This window comes from Candoia aspera, chromosome 2 (assembly GCF_035149785.1).
Source record: "Candoia aspera isolate rCanAsp1 chromosome 2, rCanAsp1.hap2, whole genome shotgun sequence".
NCBI lineage: Eukaryota > Metazoa > Chordata > Lepidosauria > Squamata > Boidae > Candoia > Candoia aspera.
Window position 1 is genome coordinate 164,683,971 of NC_086154.1, and position 24,149 is coordinate 164,708,119.

At 40.0% G+C, this 24,149-nt stretch overlaps 1 protein-coding gene across 1 annotated transcript; it reads right to left on the reverse strand.

Annotated features, from left to right (window-relative positions):
- Nucleotides 1–21,544: 21,544 nt before the first annotated feature.
- LOC134492500 (olfactory receptor 6M1-like) lies at nt 21,545–23,188 on the reverse strand. The gene has a single exon (XM_063296672.1). It carries the CDS (start codon nt 23,144–23,146, stop codon nt 22,154–22,156), a length of 993 nt encoding a protein of 330 aa, XP_063152742.1. The 5' UTR covers nt 23,147–23,188; the 3' UTR covers nt 21,545–22,153.
- Nucleotides 23,189–24,149: the final 961 nt, after the last annotated feature.

Sequence of the window (24,149 nt, forward strand, 5' to 3'; positions counted from 1 at the left end):
AGTGGCCATGACTTTGTGAAAGTATGGTTCCATTGGAGTTGGTACTGTGTTTGCATCTTCCAGCCCCAGACTCTCCAATAACTCTAAAATCTTTTGCCTCTGACTAAGGAGAAAACTTCCATCCTCATCTGTGTATATTTGTATCCCCAAGTAGTAGCTTGCCTTCCCAAGGCGTTTCACCTCTACTTCTTTGATCAAATTGGATACAATTTCATCAATGTCCTTTTGATCCTCATAACAGAGAATCAAATCATCCACAAATGTCAGAATGAACACATCTCTGCCATTCTTGTGTCGTGTGTAAAGGCAGGGATCAGCCTTGCCCGGAGTGAAACCTTGCTTTATTAGCATCTGGTTTAATTTCACATTTCAGGCCCTTGCTGCTTGTTTCAGCCCATAGATCCCCTTCTGAAGCTTACACAATAAGACCTTTGGACTTCTCCCTTCTCATTCTGTTTGGCCTTAAAGACCCATTTGCAACCAACTGCCTTTTTGCCAACAGGTAACTTTGTGAATGTCCAGTGCTGTTGTGTTGCAGAGCCTCAAACTCTTCTTGAGCTGCTTTCCTCCACTTACTTGCTTCAGCTGGTGGGAGCTGTTGCACTTCCTTCCACAATGCAGGCTCTTTCAGCAACACCACTCCTGCGAGGTAGGACAGCTGCTTGGCTGGAACTCCCTTGTTGGGTCACAATGAACGCCTCAGTCTGGAACAGGACTCAGGTCTGGATGACACTGCATCTCTGCCCCTTCTGTTCCTCCTGGTTCCTCATCATCTGACTCAGGCGGAGTCTCCATCTCGATGTCCTCTCTCTGGGCTTGCCTGCTTGCTGCACCTGGAAACACTGGGTAAGGTACTTTGAACAAGTCAGCATCACCTACCCCTTCTGCAGTGCTTCTGGTTAGAGGATTCTTATTTGGCTCTGTTTCATCTGTTGCTTTTCTTGGTAATCTATTTTGTAGGTGAGTAACTGTCATTGCTACTTGCCCCCGTCTGTTACCCCCAACAGATGCCTGAATTGGCCCACGCAGCTTGGTGTGAATCTGCTCCAGGGGCTGCTTAGAGAGCCTAGTGCTTTGTTTTGAAATTCCAGGCCTTGTGGCCTTTCCCTGCATGCAGGCTTTGCGCCTTGCATCAGTCTTACCACAGTCCTTGCTTGCCAATCCATTTTTCTTACTTGAAGAACTGCATTTGAATCCCTGCATTCAAATTGTCTGTCCCAGAAAGTGGTGCTGTTGTCCTCCCTTCCTCAGTGACTAGCCATGCATGCCATGTCTGGCCTCTCACAACTGAGAAAGATCAAACCTTGGTCTAGGAATTCTGTTAAAAAGACACCTTTTTGATCCATTATTTTGCATCTGTCACCCTTAAATCGAAGGGTATGCCCCTTCTTCATGAGGGCAGATGTGTTAATCAGGTTCATTTTCAGTCCTGGAACCTACAAAACGTTATTTGCAATTATATTTCTCTGTGTGGTTCCATTTCCACACCTTAGGAGGGCGCACCCCTCTCCTTTCACTGGGATTGTTCTTCCATCAGCCAAACCAATCCCTTCCTTTGAACTTGGGTTCAATTCAATAAAGAAAGAAGGATCATTTATCATGTGCATACTGCATCCACTGTCTATAATAAAAGAAGAGCAATTTTTATTAATTGCTGAAAATGCAACAAGAGTTGTTTCTGACGCCTTTTCTCTGTTGGTTTTCTGATCTGCCTTCCTGGTCCAACAATTTCTCTTTAAGTGCCCACTCTTTCCACAAAAATGGCACTTGATGGCTTTCTTTGTCTTTGAAGCACTTTTCTGCTTCTGACCTCCATCTTTGCCCTTAGGCTTTGAAAAATAGCTTGTCTCTTGATGTGTCTGTTTTGCATATGAATAGAAAACCTGCCTAGAGTGCTCAGACTTTAATTGCTGTATTAAATCCAACAAAGGTTGTCTAGAACCTCTGTAACTTGCAGCAAAGCTTGAATAGCTCTCATGGAGAGATCCTAATAAAAATCCAACTTGAATTCTATTATCCAAAATCACATCATTACAAGCAAGCTTGTGCAATAATGATTGAACTTTGGAAATATGCTCATCAATATCTCCATCTAGTTGCAGCTTTATGTTGGATAACTCTCTCACCAAATTAACAACTTGGGAATCTCCTCCTTCCCCAAAGAGTTTAAACAATTCCTCCACCATTCCCTTTGCAGTCTCTCTGTGCTGGATCTGCACCAACACTGATCCATCCAAGGAACTCATAATTAGTCCTTGCAGTTTCAGGTCACTGGCCACCCAGTTTTCATAACCCTCTGAATCTGGACTAGGAGGATCTTCCTTCAAAACATTATACAGATTCAGAATCTTTGCCTGCCTCTCCACCCAAATTCTCCAGGGATAAAACTCTCCTGGTCTGAGTTTAAAAATCACTTGATTGTAAGGCAGTACACTGACCATCTTGTCTAAGCAAAAGGATTTAAAAATCACTTCAAAAGAAAAAATTCTTCACTTTATGCTTAAGGCTTTTTCTTTTGTGTAAGATAACCCCTCAGTAGCTAGACTGAGTATTCTCTCAAAAACAACAATGCTCATGCAAAAAAACAAAACAAGCCCAAAAAGGAAAATTTCTCTTTCTAAAAAAGCCTGGGCCCATAACCCGATAAAGCCAATTCAGCGGCCTGCTAGAACCACTGAAATGGAGCAGAGCTTATAACACAGCTTAGAAGCTGGCACAGAAAAAGAAAATTATCTTAGATAGCTTCAGTGAGCATGCCAGAGAAACACAGGTTATTGCTCTTACGTATTCAGCCCTACAGCTGCCAAAAAGTATGTGAAAGAAAGGGGCAGAATCCCTCATCAAGGCCCAAGCACATGGCCCTGATGAAGAGAGCAGCATCCATGCTGCCTCTCCCTGGGTGGAGAAAGGGGGAAAGAGAAAAGAGGAAGTGGGAGTGGCAACAAACAGCTTCCTCAGAGTTGCATTGTAGGGCAACTTAATTTACATGTTAATGAGGAATGCTGGATTTGCCAAAACTTCCAACAATAACAATAACAAAGAAGATAGGAAGCCACTTCTTTGTACCTTTTTTTCTTTCTTTTCTATTTCTATTTTACTTTTTCTTTATTTCTTACACTTTTAGCTCTCTCTTTGATTTCTTTCCCCTTTTTCTTCCTTGCTTTATATTAGTTTGTATTAGTTTTTACCTGTATGTGTGTATACATACATACATACATACATACATACACATGCATGCTCTAAACCCATGTTTAAGCACCAAGGTATCTTGGGTAAAGCAGAAGGGAGCGATTGATAACTGCTTGACTAGTGCTGGAAGGGAATGGCAGTGCTGATAGCAAGGGCTGACAGCAAGTGACCAAGGAAACTAGTTTTCACCTTATGGCTGCCAACTCCCAGATATAGCTGGTAGGTGGTCACTGAGAACACACAGTTGTGATTGGCCTGCATCTAACTTTAGCAGTCACCACTATGGCACCTAGTGCTACCAGAGCTAGAAAGGAGTAGGCAAAATGAAACTGACCATTACTAAGGGCAACATAAGTAACTGTGATAACATTTGCAGAAACAGCCACAGGAACTGCAGCTCTATGATACTCATTCCAGGAGCATCAACTAGGACCAAAGAAATTGTGAAAGTTAGTTTTCACACAGTGAAAAAAAAAAAAGCGATAGCAATTCTATAGATTGAGTTGGGTAGTCTTTTTTGTCGGGAACAAAAAGGAGGTATCAAAAGGTTTGAAAGTTGTTTCTCTATATAGACTTGTTCCTGAAACATATCCGTCATTAGAACTTTTTGATTTTGGCATCCTAACCTTTCCTTCATAAGGAATTAGTTTTCAGGATTTCTGGGATTTGTGAACTCACCTAACTGGTTACAGCTCTACCTACCAGGTGAAGTCCAACAGTAATGAACCTGCAAGTCCTCATAAGTAACATTTAACATAAGTCAAAACTGTGTAAAATATAGCCAGAAAAAAACCTCTTTTTGCAGAAGCTGTGGAAAATCTGTAATGCACCTTCTGTACAGCACAGGACTAGCATCGTTTCAAGAGAGTGTTAAACTTGTATTAAAATAATAGGTCTGCTAGTCTTTCAAAAGAACACTAGATCCATCTGAGGAGCCTGCATGAGATCTGACAAATGCTATTAAAAATATTGATCGGGCATTATGCAAGCAGATGCCACAGAAGAAACCAGGAGAGACCAGTCTAGGCTAAAGTGATTCTGGGGGACTGTGTCCAGTGCCTGAAGGAAAATGATGTGCTCGCTGCAGCTGAAAATGACCAGTAGGAGCTGGGCAGATCCCAATTCCTGATTGTATTAGCAACCAAATGATCCATGAAGCATGCTAGATCATATCCATGGGAGAAAAGGTGTTGGGAGAACAGGGAAAATACTTTCTTCCAAAATGGAACAGGTAAGGATGACTTCAAGGAGCTATTGGCTGGGGATGAGATGAAGGAAGTGTCATGAGAACATGCTAGAAAAAAATAGCTATTGAGCCATTTTTTATGGTGGTTAGGGTCCAGTGAGTTCTAGGGTTACCAATCCATGTGTGCTGCTGCCATCTAGTGCTATCTGGATTTTTGCAAACCAAATCTGGTAATTAGTGAATCAGTCACATTCAGTGCATGTGATATCATAATTTACCTTTAACAAGGAAATTCTCAAAAAAAATTTTTTTAATATCTTCTGTGTCGCAGATACTGTGCAGTGTTTGAAAACGTTATTTATAATTTTACTGATAAATTCTAATCTCCCTTTGTGTTTACCCTTTTCTCTAGAATCTCTTTAGCATTCCAAGTTGGTTAGGCATCTTATAAAACTTCAGGGAAGCCACTGGATCATTTGCCTCTTGTAAAGTCACACCACTCCTCCTTTTGGTAAAATGATAGCAATCTGCCTAGAAAAGAGATACAGTATAGTTATTTTTAACTTTCCTTTTCTCTTAACTCATCATCACCACATTTACTACAGCCCTAAGGCCAGACACAATAAAACTATACAATAGCAACGATCTTACATTATTACATATATGTAAAAACAGAAGCAATTAATATACTACGATCCAAAATTAATTAAGAATGAAAATACTAAAATGAATTGTAATAAAATACTACGTTAAGAAATTCAAAATCTAAGTGATGGTGTGGCGTATTGTGCAAATGGTAGCACAAAACTGGGCAACCTGGGAGGATATTTTTGGGTCCTTGTTTGAAAGAAGTAGCATTAGATAGAAGTCACTCTCCCTGCCTGGAAATTTCTTCAGTAATGGATATATAAGGGTCCGTCTAGAGTCCATATATAGGGAACAGTATAGTAACATATGACTTAGGGTTTCTATTGAGCTGTCACCACATGGACGTAGCCGAAGATGCATAGGAGTACCCTTAAAACGTCCAAAAAGGACTGCTGAGGGCAGAGTGTCCAGCCTGGCTAAAGTGAAAGCTTTACGAAATTTCAAAATTGTGATAGATGATAGATAAGAAACTGGAATGTACCCTTCTGGAAGAAAATGACAGATATTGGGGTGTAGCACCTTACTTAAATTTGTTTGGAGATCTATATCCCAGATTTGTTGTTTCAGGGCGGTTCTAGCATTATCAAATCCTAATGAGCACAGACTTTCCACAGAGAAGCCAAACAATTTAATTTTGTCTAAGGCTTTTTAAAGCCAAGATGACTTAAAATGACCTCTAACTATTAGTGGGGCTAAACCTATAGGCAACATAATTAACTTTAGCCAGAAGGTAAGAAGAAGGAACCATGCTCTGGCATCCAATGAAACTATACCTATTTCTACCTGTAGGATGGCATTTTTGATACTTTTTGGTACTATCAATATAGCTCTAATAAACTTATTCTGAATGGTTTCAATAGAATTGAATTCTCTTAACTCTGAAGTCAGGGTTGTTGGGCTACCAGCAATCTTTCTTTCATCTGTAGTTTACTCTTATGATCTCTGTGGAGTTGGATCAATTAGCACTAGAACAAAAGGAACAATATCTTAAATATCTGAAACTGTTGGATAATATATAATTATTTTAACACAAACATTAGCTCATCAATAGTGAACCAAACTACTGTAATTGTGAGTTGATATTTACTTAGTCAAAATAGTATGTGTCACACCATACTCACATAAATGCTTGATGGGTGGGGTTTGAAATTTGTAGAAACATCCCTCCAACCTGTAGGAAAAATCCTAAAAGTACCCAAGGATAGGTACTCAAATACTCCATGAGGATAGGGTATAGTAGCTGCTGAATTCTAGCTGAATGTTTGTGGGGTATAAATACAGGGGCAAATGGAAATGGCAGTGTTGGATGAAGGCATGGTTAGATACAACTCTTAATAGGGGGACCACCCACTGAAATATTTTTCATTACTAATGATTTATATTTTGCTATTGATTGTGTTCTTCAGCAAAGGATCGTTACCTTGTTGTGGTGCTGGAGCTTGAGCACCTCAATGATGCCATGAGCTAAACCGTGAAGGGCCACCCAAGACGGGAAGGTCATGACAGAGAGGTCAGACCAAATGCGATCCCTGGGGAAGGTAATGGCAACCCACCCCAGTATTCTTGCCGTGAAAACTAAATGGATCAGTACAACCAGAGATATGTCGGTATACCATCGGAAGATGAGACCCCCAGGTCGGAAGATGGTCAAAATGCTACTGGGGAGGAACAGAGGATGAGCTCAACTAGCCCCAGACGTGATGACGCAGCTAGCTCAAAGCCGAAAGGACGGCTAGCGGCCGACGGTGCTGGTGGTGAACGGCGAATCCGATGTTCTAAGGATCAACACAGCATTGGAACCTGGAATGTAAGATCTATGAGCCAGGGCAAATTGGATGTGGTTATTGGTGAGATGTCAAGATTAAAGATAGACATCCTGGGCGTCAGTGAACTGAAATGGACTGGAATGGGCCACTTCACATCAAATGACCACCAGATCTACTACTGTGGACAAGAGGACCACAGAAGAAATGGAGTAGCCTTCATAATTAATAGTAAAGTGGCTAAAGCAGTGCTTGGATACAACCCAAAAAACGACAGAATGATCTCAATTCGAATTCAGGGCAAGCCATCTAACATCACAGTGATCCAAATATACGCCCCAACCACAAATGCTGAAGAAGCTGAAGTAGAGCAGTTCTATGAGGATCTGCAGCACCTACTGGACAACACGCCTAAAAGAGATGTTATTTTCATTACAGGAGACTGGAATGCTAAGGTGGGCAGTCAAATGACACCTCGAATTACAGGTAAGTATGGCCTGGGAGAACAAAATGAAGCAGGACATAGGCTGATAGAATTTTGCCAAGACAACTCACTCTGCATAATAAACACTCTCTTCCAACAACCTAAGAGACGGCTTTATACATGGACTTCACCAGATGGACAACACCGAAATCAGATTGATTACATCCTTTGCAGCCAAAGGTGGCGGACATCTGTACAGTCGGTAAAAACAAGGCCTGGAGCTGACTGTAGTTCAGATCACGAACTTCTTCTTGCACAATTTAGGATCAGACTAAAGAGATTACGGAAGACCCACAGATCAGCTAGATATGAGCTCACTAATATTCCTAAGGAATATGCAGTGGAGGTGAGGAATCGATTTAAGGGACTGGACTTAGTAGATAGGGTCCCAGAAGAATTATGGACAGAAGTTGGCAGCATTGTTCAGGAGGCGGCAACAAAATACATCCCAAAGAAAGAGAAAACCAAGAAGGCAAAATGGCTGTCTGCTGAGACACTAGAAGTAGCCCAAGAAAGAAGGAAAGCAAAAGGCAACAGTGATAGGGGGAGATATGCCCAATTAAATGCAAAATTCCAGAGGTTAGCCAGAAGAGATAAGGAATTATTTTTAAACAAGCAATGCGCGGAAGTGGAAGAAGACAATAGAATAGGAAGGACAAGAGACCTCTTCCAGAAAATTAGAAACATCGGAGGTAAATTCCAGGCCAAAATGGGTATGATCAAAAACAAAGATGGCAAGGACCTAACAGAAGAAGAAGAGATCAAGAAAAGGTGGCAAGAATATACGGAAGACCTGTATAGGAAGGATAACAATATCGGGGCTAGCTTTGACGGTGTGGTCAGTGAGCTAGAGCCAGACATCCTAAAGAGTGAGGTTGAGTGGGCCTTAAGAAGCATTGCTAATAACAAGGCAGCAGGAGACGACGGCATCCCAGCTGAACTGTTCAAAATCTTGCGAGATGATGCTGTCAAGGTAATGCATGCTATATGCCAGCAAATTTGGAAAACACAAGAATGGCCATCAGATTGGAAAAAATCAACTTATATCCCCATACCAAAAAAGGGAAACACTAAAGAATGTTCAAACTATCGAACAGTGGCACTCATTTCACATACCAGTAAGGTAATGCTCAAGATCCTGCAAGATAGACTTCAGCAATTCATGGAGCGAGAATTGCCAGATGTACAAGCTGGGTTTAGAAAAGGCAGAGGAACTCGGGACCAAATTGCCAATATCCGCTGGATAATGGAAAAAGCCAGGGAGTTTCAGAAAAACATCTATTTCTGTTTTATTGACTATTCTAAAGCCTTTGACTGTGTGGACCATAACAAATTGTGGCAAGTTCTTAGCGGTATGGGGATACCAAGTCATCTTGTATGCCTCCTGAAGAATCTGTATAACGACCAAGTAGCAACAGTAAGAACAGACCACGGAACAACGGACTGGTTTAAGATTGGGAAAGGAGTACAGCAGGGCTGTATCCTCTCACCCTACCTATTCAACTTGTATGCAGAACACATCATGCGACAAGCTGGCCTTGAGGAATCCAAGGCTGGAGTTAAAATCTCTGGAAGAAACATTAACAATCTCAGATATGCAGATGATACCACTTTGATGGCTGAAAGTGAAGAGGAACTGAGGAGCCTTATGATGAAGGTGAAAGAAGAAAGTGCAAAAGCTGGCTTGCAGCTAAACCTCAAAAAAACCAAGATTATGGCAACCAGCTTGATTGATAACTGGCAAATAGAGGGAGAAAATGTAGAAGCAGTGAAAGACTTTGTATTCCTAGGTGCAAAGATTACTGCAGATGCTGACTGCAGTCAGGAAATCAGAAGACGCTTAATCCTTGGGAGAAGAGCAATGACCAATCTCGATAAAATAGTTAAGAGCAGAGACATCACACTGACAACAAAGGCCCACATAGTTAAAGCAATGGTGTTCCCAGTAGTAACATATGGCTGCGAGAGCTGGACCATAAGGAAGGCTGAGCGAAGGAAGATCGATGCTTTTGAACTTTGGTGTTGGAGGAAAATTCTGAGTGCCTTGGACTGCAAGAAGATCAAACCAGTCCATCCTCCAGGAAATAAAGCCAGACTGCTCACTTGAGGGAATGATATTAAAGGCAAAACTGAAATCCTTTGGCCACATAATGAGAAGACAGGACACCCTGGAGAAGATGCTGATGCTAGGGAGAGTGGAAGGCAAAAGGAAGAGGGGCCGACCAAGGGCAAGATGGATGGATGATATTCTAGAGGTGACGGACTCGTCCCTGGGGGAGCTGGGGGTGTTGACGACCGACAGGAAGCTTTGGCGTGGGCTGGTCCATGAAGTCACGAAGAGTCGGAAGCGACTAAACGAATAAACAACAACAATTGATTGTGTTGAGTTCATCAGTCAGTTCCAATTCATTATGATGCAATGAACATCATTTCACTAGGATATTCTGTCAGTAACTGCATCTATGAGTTCTTGTAACTGCATGCTTATGCCATCTGTCATCTACCAACTTGTCTTCTATCAGCATTTTTTATTTTACATTACACTGAGAATAGTTACATATTATTGTAACTAATAGTCATTATATAAATTTATAGGTAAAGAAAAAAATATAAACGACAGTTTCAATGTTCAGTGATAGAATCAACAGAAAAATATTTTGTAATGTTGACTGCAATACACATACGTTTAATTGGTTCTTTAACACAATACACTCGTGCTAGTCATACTAGTGAATTACTGGCTGGTTGATAATCATAGGCATTCTAATCCATGTTTTATATTTTGACAATTAAATAGCCTGTTTCCTGTCCATGCCAACTTATGTTTGAGCTTATATGGAGGTTCTAGCAGAGGGACAGAGCTATTGTATAATTGTAGCTGGAGAACTGTGCATACCTTCTACAAGGGATGGTTGTCTTCTTCTACCAAGCATGCAAATTCAGGATGGATACACATGGAGTAATGAGGGAAGGAATGGGGCATCTGACTAGCCAGCTAGATGAGCTGATTCAATCCTGGTGTTCACTGGGGTGACAGATGTTGCAGCCAGATTGCCTTCACATCCAATTTAATCCAGATTAATTCATACTCAACTGTAATGTAGCTATTTTATGACATTGAATTGGAAATAGACAACATGGTAGCAACCCATAATGTTTTACTGCCTAAGGGAAAGCAACTCATGGCAGTTTCCAAGTTAGGAGGCAAAGTGTCCAAAAGAAAACTAGATATTTTGACATCGAAAGCATAAATCCTACAGACTTTTTCCCTAGTGGCAACAGTACAGCAATGTATTATTTAACTTGGTAACAATCTGCCATCCTTTCATGACATCCCAAAGCATACCTGTTATGAACTGGGATCTGTCACACCATCAACTTTGTTGTGATCTTTGCATTCCAGACATCAAAAAAATGAAGCTATAATCAATAGCCTACCAATTTATTAATTAATGCTTGAAACTAATGATATAAAGGCAATCAAGTAATAAATAGTTGATTATTGGGAGGGAATATAATACTTAACAAACACAAATAATACTTAAAGCTAACATACAAATAAATCAAATAAGAAGCAGTAATAACCCATGAGAATTTAGCACATCATTCAGTTCAACGAGAGAAAGGCAAGTTGTTCAGAGAATTCAATTCAACACTGAATTCAGAAAGAGATAGAGGCACGGAGTTCCTAGAATATCAGGGGAAATGAAAGAAGTTTAAAGAAATGCTTAACTTTATACAGTGTTCAGCTATAAGGGTAGGTAAAAAAAGAAACATTGAGACTTGCTGCAGCAAAGGTCAAAATTTTGGAGGCTTATTATTATAGTAAAGAGGGAAACGTTTACAAGATGTGACATTCCCACATATGTGCTAAGGGGAGGCACCTTTTGCACAGGTACCACTTCACTTGGGAATAGAGAAATAGAGAAAACGTTTCAGGATTGAAGTGGGGCAAAGGAGGGGATGGAAAGAATCTCCTCTCCTTTGCAACTTGCAGACAGAGTTCTGGTCTCTGAAGTTCACTGTTCGATCCTCCAATAGTTGGAAGGGAAGGAAGATAAAGAGTCCCTTTCAATAACTGCTTTGCCAATGCTCTTTAATTGCCTAGTACAGTGTATTTTTGAAATCATGGAGCTGTGGACTCCAGTCAGTTAGAAGGGTGGGTTTTGATATTTTATTTATTTATTTATATTTCAAATTTCCATCACCGCCCATCTCCCGCAAGAAGGGGACTCTGGGCGGTTTACAATCAAAATACTCCTCCTTTGTCTGATTCTGGATCAGAGCTGTCTCACTCTTCCAGGCTCTGAAACCAAGCTAGCTTAGCTGTTTCAGGGACCCCAGAAGATAGTACTTCTAAAGTCTAGGAAAGCAATGCATTGGAGTGGTTTGGTTCAGCTCCTGTAAGGCCCAGCATCCTTCTTGGAGCTGCACTACAAGTCCAACTCAGTGGAGGACTCTAATCTCTTGAGGGTCACACTAGCTGGGTTCAAGTCCAGTCTGGGGTGGTGAGGGTGTCAGCTTCAGAAGGTTCAAAAAAGTTTCAGGCTGGCAAGAACTAAAAGGCTGGCAAGTGAGGGGGAAAGCTCAGGGCAGGCTGTCCCTATCTGTGTTTCTTCTGAGTGACTTCAGCCATGAGCAGAGATGAAAACAAGAGCAGAACAAGAACAAGCTCAAGCTCAAGCTGAAATGACCCCACACTAGCCCCAAAGGGTGGAGTTTTCCTTCTCATTCTCTACGAGGTTTCTGCCCTGAAGCAAAAGTATTACTTGTCCAGATAATCTCATCTTAGAAAAAACGGGGGGGAAAACGATCAAGCGAGAAGGTGATCAAAACTACTTCCAGATACCTTTTAGTTAAGAAAAAAGTTTCAAGGAACAGCAGATGAGTCACTGACCTGCTAATGCCCATTCCTCTGATTAACAGAGTACATGGCTCTGACATTACCATAGGCAGATATCATCTTGCTACATCTGCCATTGTTTTACCCATCAGCTGTGCAAATGGAAAGAATTGAGGGGGATGTCTGGGTAATCTTAGCTTGGAAAGATCATCCTTGGGTTATTTTAATTATAATTTTTATTCCTTGTAGCTACTAGCATTGTTGTGCACAGGGATTAATTGAAGGAAGTCTTGAAGGCACCCCACTTTTCTTCAAACTGGGGTCCTTTTTGCAACAAGACATCCCTGGCAGACTCCTTCTAATGCATAAGGGTATCAGTTTTGGCTGAAAAAGGGAACTGTTCCCCGTAAATAGTATGTTTGACCTCTTGGTTTGACCACAGTGTCAAGTCTGTACACACCCTGAGCCAAATCATGTAAAATATCACTCTGTCTAATAGTAGGACCAACCTAATTAAAGGCTAGATTGGTGCCATCTAAATTATGCATCAGAATGATGACAACACTCTATGCCAGCCAATATTTCAAAAGTTAATCCTCTCAGTTGTGTCTTTTAAAAGTTATTTTAAAAAGGGCCATCAGAGATCAATTAAGAAAATACCATAAAATCCTTTTGGGCCTAATTAAAAAGTTTTTCTATTAAAGTGAAACTGTAATTGCAAATTAAATGCTTGATCTGGCCAAGTGGTGAGCCTTGTAGTCCTCCCTGAATTTCCAGCAACTGAACTAAACGTCTTCCAGAATGCGGCCCAGAAAACTCTAGGGTCTTGTTTAAGTAATTGTTGTTGAACTATACAAGAGTTGTATTTAACCAATATTTCCATCTGTGCTCTCCAATGAATTAGAGCAATGAAGCTTTCAGGCTAAACCTTGCTCCTAGGAAGTGATTCTGAATACTGTTTGAAAACTCCATCTCAGTGTAGGCAGTATGTAAGAAGGTACAGATACAATTACTCTATAGGCTAAGGCAGTTCTATTCTACTGCTATTTACTAGTAAATAATAACAAGTTCAAGAGCCCATGTCCAGAATCCAACTCCTGGAGAAGTCCAGATTCAAAGCCAAATGAAATATTATGGGAAAGATACATTTAATATTACCTTGGTATAATGTGGGTATATTTGAGTGAAACAAAACAAGGGAGGCTGTTAGACTGAATGGAAGAATGGAAAGGGACAATAGAGAAGACTGATTAATCTTGTCCCTCTGGCTGATTTTCCACTCTCCTGCTCCCAATATAATTCATATGGCCCACATAGAATGGATTACAATCCTCTCATTTGTCTGTATTTGATTCACACTTGCACACATGCACACAGATCCCTTAGTTCAGTTGGGTTCACTGAAACTCTCCTTGGAAGGTGACATGGTAAAGATTAAGCACTGCAGAATTTTTGCCCACATTTGGATATTGAATATTCATCATCAAAATACCAACTGCAAAATGGGAATACAGGATGTATGTTCACTTCATTTGGAATCATTCCAGTTGCTAAAAAACAGCAAATTCATATAACTCAGAAACAGATGACTAGCTTTTCCATATGATCTGTCAGTTCTGTTGAACAATTTGACTCTTTTTACTACCATCAGCCATGGCCTTCCTGTCCCTAAGGAAGCAGATGACTGTCATCCAAGTTCAGTAATAGCCTGGATGATAGCAACCAAACTGAAATTAAATCCAATCAGGATGGTGATAATGGTCAGTAGAAATTAGGCTCAGGACTGAGGTTCATAACAGGGGGAAGAGACATAAACCATAAACAAACCCAGCATAACAGTCCAGGTGAATAGCCCTATTCCAGGACTTGGGGAAAAAGCTAGCTTTTCAAGGCTCATTTAAAATATGGCAAAGTTCGGTTGTTCAAACTTCCAGGAAGATGCTGCTGTAAAAGGCAGATGCTGCAATAGAAAAGGCACACTTCCTTGGCCCGGTCAGATGCCATTGTTTAATATATAGCATATGAAGGGTGCCCACTATGTTACATCTTATGGGAAGGTGGAAACAATGGGAGAAAAGTGGTCCCTCAGATATACCAAACTATATACCATGAAGGGTGTTAAAGGTGACAACCAGCAACTTGAATTGCTCATTGGCAATTCAATTGCAGCTCATGTAGCAGGGGTGCTACATGGGTGTATCAACTCATAACTGCTTGTGGCACTGCATTCTGGACCAGCTGTAGCTTTCAAATGGTCTCCAAGGGCATCCCCATGTATAGCACACTGCATGTATAGCACACTGCAATAGACCACATGTGAGGTGACTAAGGCATGGGTAACCATGAGAAGGGAATCTCAGTCCAGAAAAGGGTGGAATTGGCACACCAGATGATTCTGTGCAAAGGCCTTCCTGGCCACAGCTGCCACTTACTCTTAAGTAAGCTGCCACTTACTCTTAAGTAGGAGCTGTGACCCCAGACCCCCAAATTGTGGACAAGTTCTACCTGGGAAAGTGCAACCCCATTTAGAACTAAAGATTGAAAATCTTCAACACTGGAAGGATCATGAACCTTTAGTCACTCAGTTTTGTCAGGACTGCATTTAAGTTTGTTCTCCATCCAAACCCCAACAGCTTCCAGGCACTGAATAGACCTTGATGTATCATTTGGTCTACCAGGTGTTGGGAAGTACAACTGAGTATCATCCACATACTGATAATACCTGACCCCGTGTCAACAGATGACCTCATCCAGCAGCTTCATATGGATGTTTAACAGGACGGCAAGACATTTGAGCCCTGTGCTACCCTACAAATCAGGGACTTTGGAATAAATCTCCTCCCCTGTTAACAGCAACTAGCCCCAGAGAAAGGAAGAGAACCATTGCAACATTGTGGCTCCCATTCCCAATTACCATACAGTAGTTGGTTCAGAAGGATACCATGGTTAATGGTAGCAGAAGTCACTGAGAGATTAAGGAAAGCCAGGACAATAACTGTACACTAAGGGTCCAGTGTCCCTGGCATCAGGCCTGAATACTGGAAGGTAGAAGCTGGAATCAATGTCAGATACTGACTGCGCCTTCCCCATGAGTGGCCCACACCCACATTCCCACCATAACTCTGTCCATTATACCAGGATGTTACTTGGTAATATCACAGTGTGCTCCTTATGGAACTCCTTTTGAAGAAGTTAATCTTGGAGCTGCAGAAAAAAAGAAGAATCCTTAGAAGTTTTGATGGAAACAGGGGAAAAAAACCAAGCTGAATATAGTGTCAGGATGTAGAACAGTGCAGGGAGTGACAGATGGCCATGTAACTAACAATTGACATACCAATTAATAGAAAAAACATTCTGCTGCCCAGGGAAAAGTAGAAGTAAAATTGAACCAGGCAACCTGCAAAGAAAATTGTTTCTATTTTAGCCATGAGATCTGTGTTAACATTTTGGGAATTGCAGTTAACTGAGTAATAATTCTGCTACATGAAAATTAAACAGGATGGATGGATGGAGGGAGGGAGGGAGAGAGAGAGATATCTGGGTGTGGAACCAGAGGTACAAAGAGCAGGGCTTATCGCCTGACATTAAGAATCTACACACTCCCAGGGGGCATTTGTGCTCAAAACAACTCATTGTTTTGCCTCTTGATCAGAGGTTCTGAGAATTATATGTTTTAAATTAACAGGTTCTGTAATCTGAAAAAGTTTGAAAACCCTTAATTTGTACAATAGAGAAATTCCTAGAAATTAGACTAGAACTCATTGAGGAAAAACTGCCTAGAAAGTATGGAGCTAACTTTTTAAATCAATATGTAGTGGTTAAGGTGGACTAAGAGTGGGGAGATTCAGTCTCAAATCCATCCTCAGCCACTGAAGCTCATTGGGTGACTTTTGACTATCCTAAAGCATCAGGTGTTACTAGGCAAATGTAGGCCAAGAGTTGCAGGCATGGATGTCTGCAAGGCAGGTCAAGGAGGATGAGACAAAATCCCCAGGATTCAAGTATGAAGAATCATCAACATCATAATAGTAATAAGAAGGAGAAAGAAAGGGAAGAGGGGTGGGGAAAACTATTCTCTAGTCTTTCCAGAAGCAAAGATATAAAACCAAATGAGTAGCCAGTTTTGCAGTGAGTAGCCATAAAACAAAATGAGTAGCCAGGTTTTTCAGTGTTTCTAGCTAATGAATGAAGAGACCTTATGTATGGACGGTTTTGAGAAGGTTTTTAAAAAAATCTTGCCTGGTAATTGTTATTTCCTGAGAAACAATCCAGTTGCTTCCAGAATGTCTTCCTTCCTTCCTTCCTTCCTTCCTTCCTTCCTTCCTTCCTTCCTTCCATCCATCCATCCATCCATCCATCCATCCAAAATCAAGACTTTTGGTGCAGCTGTAATTGAGTAGCAGTATGGCAGCTCAAAAACAAAAGATAGGAGCAAAGACCCAAATTTGTCAGGATAAGGCTATCAATGGCTACTAATAATGATGGCTGTTTATTATCTCCAAAATCACAAGCAACATAATTTGAACACCAGCTGCTATGGAGCTGTAGTAGAAGAGTGCTATCTTATCTACAATTGGTTTTTTTAAAAATAATTTTATTAAAAGTTTTAAAAAGGAAGATTAAAAACTAATACAAACTAATGTAAAGTAAGAAGGAAAAAAAAGAAATCAAAGAGAAAGCTAAAAGTGCAAGAAAGGAAAAAAAGAAAAAGAAAAATAGAAAAGAAAGAAAAAAGATAAAAAGAAACGGCTTCCTATCTTCTTTACAGCAGATATAAGTACAATTATAAATTTAACTCTTACTCTAAAGTTACAGTATGACTTCTTTCTATAATCTATCCTGTCTAATCACCAAAACCATAAATCATTAGTTCATTTTTTTCTGTTTTATGCAAAAAGTCCATAAGGGGTTTCCAGTCAGCAATAAATGTAGATATTGTCTTTTCTCTGGTCAAAGAAGTCAATTTGGCCATCTCAGCAATTTCCATCACCTTCACCAACCAGTCCTCCACTGCAGGTATTGCTGAATCTTTACATCTTTGTGCATAGAACAATCTTGCTGCAGTTAACGTATACAAAACCCAAGTTTTTTTTCCAACAGTTTGTCCATCAATCCCAAAAGAAAGACCTCTGGCCTCAGCTGTATTTTAATCTTTAAAATCCTCTGAATCAGTGTATGATTTGAATCCAAAATTTTCTAGCTTTTTTACATGTCCACCAAGCATGATAAAATATCCCTTCTTTTTGCTCACAACTCCAACATGAATTTGAAGTGCCTTTATACATTCTAGACAATTTCTCTGGTGACATATACTAACCATACATCATTTTATAACTCTTTAAGGTTATAACATAATGTAAATTTCAATCCTTTCAGCCACATATTTTCCCATTGTTCCATTTGTATATTGTAACCAAAATTTTTAGCCTACTTCATCATACATTCTTGCACTTGAACTTCTGTTTCAAATTTCAATAAAAGTTTATACATTTTAGCAATTACATGTTTATCATTTGTATGCAATTCTATTTCACACTCAGTCTTACAATGTTCAAAACCATATTTTTTTTTGTCTACTTTAAGTCTTTCTAATAACTGTAGCTAAGATCTGCTGGTCTATGAGTGAATAAAAATTGATTTGATTTGATTTGATTTGTAGATTAAAAAAAAACATTGGCAATTAGTTCTGCCACCGGTTCTTCTCTTGATTTTATTTTGTATTCCCCTTGACAAAATTCTAGTATCTGACGATAAGTTAGCCATTTGTGTTTCCTATTATTTCTCATCTATAAAATGCTTCTTGTGTTAAGAGTCACAAAGGTGTTTTTGGGCACAACCTTGGTTTGTATCTAGTCCATATTCTCAATATGGCATGTCTAACACAATGATTTTTAAGATCCACATTGACCTTGACTTTATCATACTGCAAATACCCATGCCACCCAAATCTCAGATCATGTCCTTCTAACTCCAGAAGCCTTCTATTTCTCAGCAACACCCACTTTTTCATCCAAACCAAACAGCAAGCTGCAAAATGCAATTTCAAATCAGGCAGACCCAATCCTCCTCTTTCCTTTGCATCTAATAACACCTTGTACTTAACTTGTGGTTTTTTTCCCCTGCCACACAAATTTAGATATGTTCTTTTGCCACTATTTAAATGGTGCATTAGTTGTCAAAATAGGTATTGTCTGAAACAAACACATCATTCTAGGCAAGACATTCATTTTTATCACAGAAATTCTCCCCAGCAATGACAATTGTAGTTTCTCCTATCTTAGCATTTCTTTTTAAACTTCATTCAAACTTCATTCCATGTCTTAACATAGTTATTTTGAAATAACATACAATTCATATTTGTCATAGTGATACCCAGGTATTTTACTTTCTTCTCATCTTAAAACCTGTTTTATTCATCAATTCTGTTTGATCTTCTATTTCCATGTTTTTTGTTAACATCGTTGTCTTCTGTTTGTTGATCTTAAAACTTGCTAATGCACCATTTCTTTTTAGTTTTCCCATTAATGTTTCAATTCCCTTTAAAGGGTTTTTCAAAATCATCACCAAGTCATCTGCAAAAGCCCGTATCTGCTTCTTTTAAAATCTTTATTCCCACAATCATTTCATCTTGTCCCATATCTCTATTCAGTATTTCAAGAACCAAAACAACAAGAGAGGAGACAGTGGACATCCATGTCTTGTTCCTTTTTGTATCTCGCAAGGTTTTGTTAGATCTCCATTAACAATTATTTGTGCTTTCTCTGAAGTATAAATCGATCTTACCCATTTTATAAAGTTCTCTCCAAAGTTTATATCTTCCAAAACCTTGAACTTTCAAGGAAGCCCAGTTCAAATTGTCAAAGGCCTTCTCTGCATCTAAGATCTTATCTACGTTTGTGAACTTTCTAAATTCATAAAATGCTGGAGCAGATGGGCTGTTGGCTTAGTTCAGTTTGATTCTTATTCTAGTGTATGACTAATAAAGATTTGATTTGATTCAGTTTGATTCTTTGTATATTCTTACATTAATTGTTTAAAAATCTGTCCTTTGATCAGATTTGTTTAATCTATATTAAGCCTAATTCCCCCCCCCCCCTTCAATTAATGACTATTATCAAATAGTGTGTTTGGACTTGAACAACTTGGCTTGATTTCAGCAGATGTTTTGGTTTATCGTTGAAAAAGGGATTAAACTCGGAATACCAGTGTCTCAAGGTCAGGTCTACCTAGCTAGATTTTTCTGCCTGGGCTGAGCTACATCACCAGAATTATTCAAAATTGTAGTCCTGTTCTCTGAATGAGTCCAACCAAGATGATGATGATGATGAAATATGCCCCCAGACCCAAAATTTGCAGCTCCATAAAAGAAACTTGGAGATCCAAGAGCATTGGTGCAGAAGTGATGCATTGCATGGGGTTAGCTGATAGAAGGAAATGCCTGATGAGTAATGTTAAAGTAAAGCAAGCAACAAACGTACTTTCTCCCCTTCTTAACAGTATAATGCTTCCAAGATGAAGGGAGGGAGCCTCTGTTTAGCATGCAGAATATCCCATATATAATCCCTGGGTTCCCCAGGTAGGGCTGGGAAAGATTCCAGTTTAACAAGGCTGAGCTTGATAAACCAGTGGTCTGGCTCAATATAACACAGTTTCTCATGCTCCTGTTTAGGATTATGGAGCCTTTTCCTGACAAATCATGTCAAATTGTCAAATTTAAGGAAAAAGTATTCTTGAAAAAATATCCGACTGTACACATACTGGAAAAATAAGCAGGTACGATATTACAGTGTGTGTTGTCTGTGTCCATTGTATCCACATCCTCCATTGCAGTTCTTCCCACACCTTCCAGAAAAATTCCCATAGATGCCCATAGTTGCCAATTGCCCATCTGTGTTCCAAAAAAGGTTTTTCCTGAGCTGTAAGACACTATGATACTTTCACAAATAGAAGCACATCCCATAAGTGCATTGGATGTTGGCATGTTCAGCATGACTGTCTTCACAGTTGCACATACAAAGCCTCTGCTGTGCAGGCAGTCATGCAGACATCCTCCTTTGTACCAGATGTGAACTGGAAGGAAGGGGATGATGACCACAGTTGGAGTGAGAAGTGGAACTCTTTTCTGTAATGCCTCAATGGAGCTTTGGTGAAGATAGAGCTGGAGAGAGAATTGTGGTGGGCATCCTGTGAAAGGGAAGATGGCTTTTAGAAGTTAACAATTTTTTCCTACTGCTGACTGGTCCATCAACATTGTTGGTATTTGTGGAGAAAAAATATGGCCCATGAGGACATTCTATATCAGTGGTTCTTAAATGGTTTGACCAATTGCCCCTTTTCCAAGTCTTGAATAATGTCATTGCATCCCTCTCCCCTGAAAAATCTCAGACTCTGTTGTTTTACACAAGCATCTTGGCAGAGGATCCAACCTGGATCCTTGACTTACAAACAAGTAATTACAAATTGCTCCATTACTCCCTTGGATATGCCCAAATTACCTCCTTGGGGATAATCGCAGTTTAAGAACGGTTTAAGAACCACTGTTATATACAGTGTTCTGTTTTATACAGAAGAGTACTTCTGACATTTTTGAGCATCACATCTTCCTTCTTTCCCTTCCATCAGCCCTCCCATTCCCCAGTCTCCTCACTGTGTACATTTAAACCTTCACAATGCCTTCTCTCCCTCTTTCCCGCCAGCCCATCCACCCGGTAATCTTCCTGCTGCATGCTTGCCAATCTTCACAGTGCCTTCTCTCCACTTTCACTCTTCCTAGCACACCTCCCCCCCCTATTGATTATTCCTTCCCATTAGCCTGGCCACCTTTACTGTTTTTCACCTCTTAAATCTTTGCCAGTAATTTACTGCTTTTTTCCCCTTGATATTTTTTCTAAGAATCCAACATCTTTATGCCTCCTGGAATTTCTTTATGCCCACCCAGAAAGGCATATCCCTCAGCCTGGGTACTCCTGATACAGGGATTTATGGCTCTTCCACCATTTGAATGTGACATATGTGCCTTGAGGAGAGTCCAAATCACATATTACTCATAGTGGGGCTGCTGCTAAATTAATGTAGTTTATTATCAGAAACATAGAAATGTCAAAACTCAGAGAGAGATAATTTTTGGAATAGTAAGCCTTTCAGAGAAAATTATGGCCCTTTTGTCCAATCTACAATCCATATATCTCACCAGGTGATATGACAGACAGAACCCAAGCAGTGAACAAATATAGGACCATATCTATTCCATGCAGATTCTACCTTTCTCTAAGGAGGTTAAGAAAGCTTCCTTGGGGTCCTTCTCTGACTTCACTAGAGCCATGACAGGATGAGAGACAATACTTGCACAAGTGTTGACAATGAAAAAGGAGTCGTGGTTCTGAATTACACTGAAGGGAATTTGTTTTGAACCCAATTTAATTGATCTGTCAGTGCTTGAAACTTTGCAAGCTTTATTGTATGCTATGCAGAATGACAAGTGTTCTTTCAGAAAGGGGCTTTGCTCCACAGGAATTACTGATATGCTATTCAAATGTGTGAGTCCTTTTTGAAAACAATTTAGACTTTTATTAAAAAGTCATTAACAATGCAAACAAATGAAAAGCAAATCTATAAGAAAGAAAATTACTAACAAAGAATATCTTCCACAAAAGAGCCTATAATAATTTTTTTTCTTTTTCTTTTTCTTTTTTAAATTCTGCATTCCTTTCTTTAAATCAAAAGATCACCTTGTTTTCCAGCAACTGTGCTCATTTTATTCTTTAATACAGGTTTCTTGTTATGATTCAACAGGAACAGTTCTCTTGGACTATCGTCTTAGGCTTCAAGTATTACAGTATCTGGCTTTGAGGTTCATTGGCTTCATCAGCATAACATCAGAAAAAAGGAGATTAAAACAATGTCCAAGCATTAGCACAGCCTCTGATTCATCATGGAAGCCATGCCTCTTGTACACATGGCAGCTAATTCAGTGGGATCCATGACAGAACTCTCTATTGATTAGGGTGCATTTGTGAAGCCTTTAAAAGAAGGACATGGAATCATATCAAAGAGTCTGTGCTTATCTGGGAAGCATGTTTTCTCTTTACCATATCTTTCAGGGCTTCCTGCACCTTTTCATTTCTCAGGCTGTAAATAAGAGGATTTAGAAGTGGTGTCACCACAGCTGTCAGAATGGCCACCACTTTGTTGAACTCCAGAGAGGAGCTCTGGGCTGGCTGGGCATACATAAAAATGGAGCTGCCATAATAGATTGTCACCACGGTGATGTGTGAGGCACAGGTGGAAAAGGCCTTGAGCCTCCCGGTGGCTGATGGGATCTTAAGTACAGTGGAGATAATGTAGATGTAAGATATTATGATGAGCAGCAGAGTGCCCACAAGCATAAAGGAAGCGAGAAGCACATCAACCAGTTCAATGAGTTGTGTATCAGAGCAAGAAAGCTTCAAGAGCGGGGTGCTGTCACAAAAGAAGTGATTGATTACATTTGGGCCACAGAAAGGGAGCTGAGATATCACTACTGTTGGCCACAGGATGTGCAAAAAGCCACCCACCCAGCAGCCAAGCACCAGAGAGACGCAGACACGACTGTTCATTATGACGGGATAGCGCAGTGGGTTGCAGATAGCGACATAGCGATCAATGGACATCACACTCAGGAGGAGCAACTCAGTGGAGCCCAGGAAAAAGTAGAAATGACACTGAGCAATGCAAGCCGAAAATGAGATAGTCTTCTTCCTTACCAGCAAGTTAGCCAACATCTTGGGCACAATGGCTGAGGTGAAGAATATTTCCAGAAGGGAAAGATTCCCCAGAAAAAAGTACATGGGTGTGTGAAGATGAGCATCAATTACTACAACACTGATGATAATCAGATTACCCAAGAGGGTGAGAGTGAAAATAACAGAGATGACTGCAAAAAGGAAGACTTCTAACACCTGGACTTGAGGAAATCCTAACAGAATGAACTCTGTCACAACTTGTCCAAGGCTTTGATTATCATTGACTGTTGTTGCATCCAGCCTGGGCTTCATCTGGGGAAATGAAAAACAGTGAGTGTGCAGGAGGATAGAAATGTAATCACAATTACAATTCACTAGAAGAAAAGAACATTGCTCTTACTACTGTTTTGCAGAAAAAAAGAGAGTTGGGTAAGCCACATTTTTTCAAGTGAAAATTTGGGAGATGGAATATAGCATAGAACATAGAACATGGAACATATATATAGAACATAGATGGAACTTCTATATCTACATTGTGTGTTAGAAATATCAAAGAGTTAAGTGAGTTTTCATGTCTTCTGAAGGTTTAGTAATGCAAAAATAATGGTGAGCTGTTTCTTTGTGTATCAAGTATACAATTTGCTATGCTCTGCTGTTCTCCAAGCTGGCATTTTCCATATGCGTTAGATTAGAACTCCTATAAACCCTTTGTAGTAATGCAACACATCAAGAGGATGGGGAAGGCTAAGATTATACAAGATTATACAAGATTACTTTGCTATGTTCAAATGCAATTTGTGGGAATTTGCCTTCTGTATTACTCTTTTGGATCCAATCCAGCCCAAGTGAGAAAAGGTTGTACTGTGTGTTTCTCTCTCTCTCTCTCTTCCTCTCTCTCTCTCTGAGAGAATCAACATCCTCCACTCAGAAGTACAAAAAATTGTTCTAACCAGGTTGGACTGCAAAGCCCCTCACCAAAATGAACAAGTGAGTGATGCCCTTACTGTTAATCACTTACAAAGAAATTCTATTCCATTCACCTTTGTTGCTGTGCTCCTCTCACAGATGAACCTGCTATGAAAAACTATCATATCAGTACAGTCCATGTACTGTAAGTTCTAAGCAATCAGCAGCATTTGCTTTTGATCATAACCAATGAAAAGTGTATAAAACACATTATATCTCCTTACACTCACCATACCCCATTATCATCGTAATTCAGAATATTGGTTTTCAGGAACTCAATGAACATATTGGCCCCCTCCCCCCCAATTCTTCATCCTGCATCATGATTTTTCAGGCAAGCTGGGTGTGT

Bases quoted from the DNA above. Each gene is read 5' to 3' on its own strand.
- LOC134492500 (XM_063296672.1), bottom strand. From the start codon at position 23,146: ATGAAGCCCAGGCTGGATGCAACAACAGTCAATGATAATCAAAGCCTT.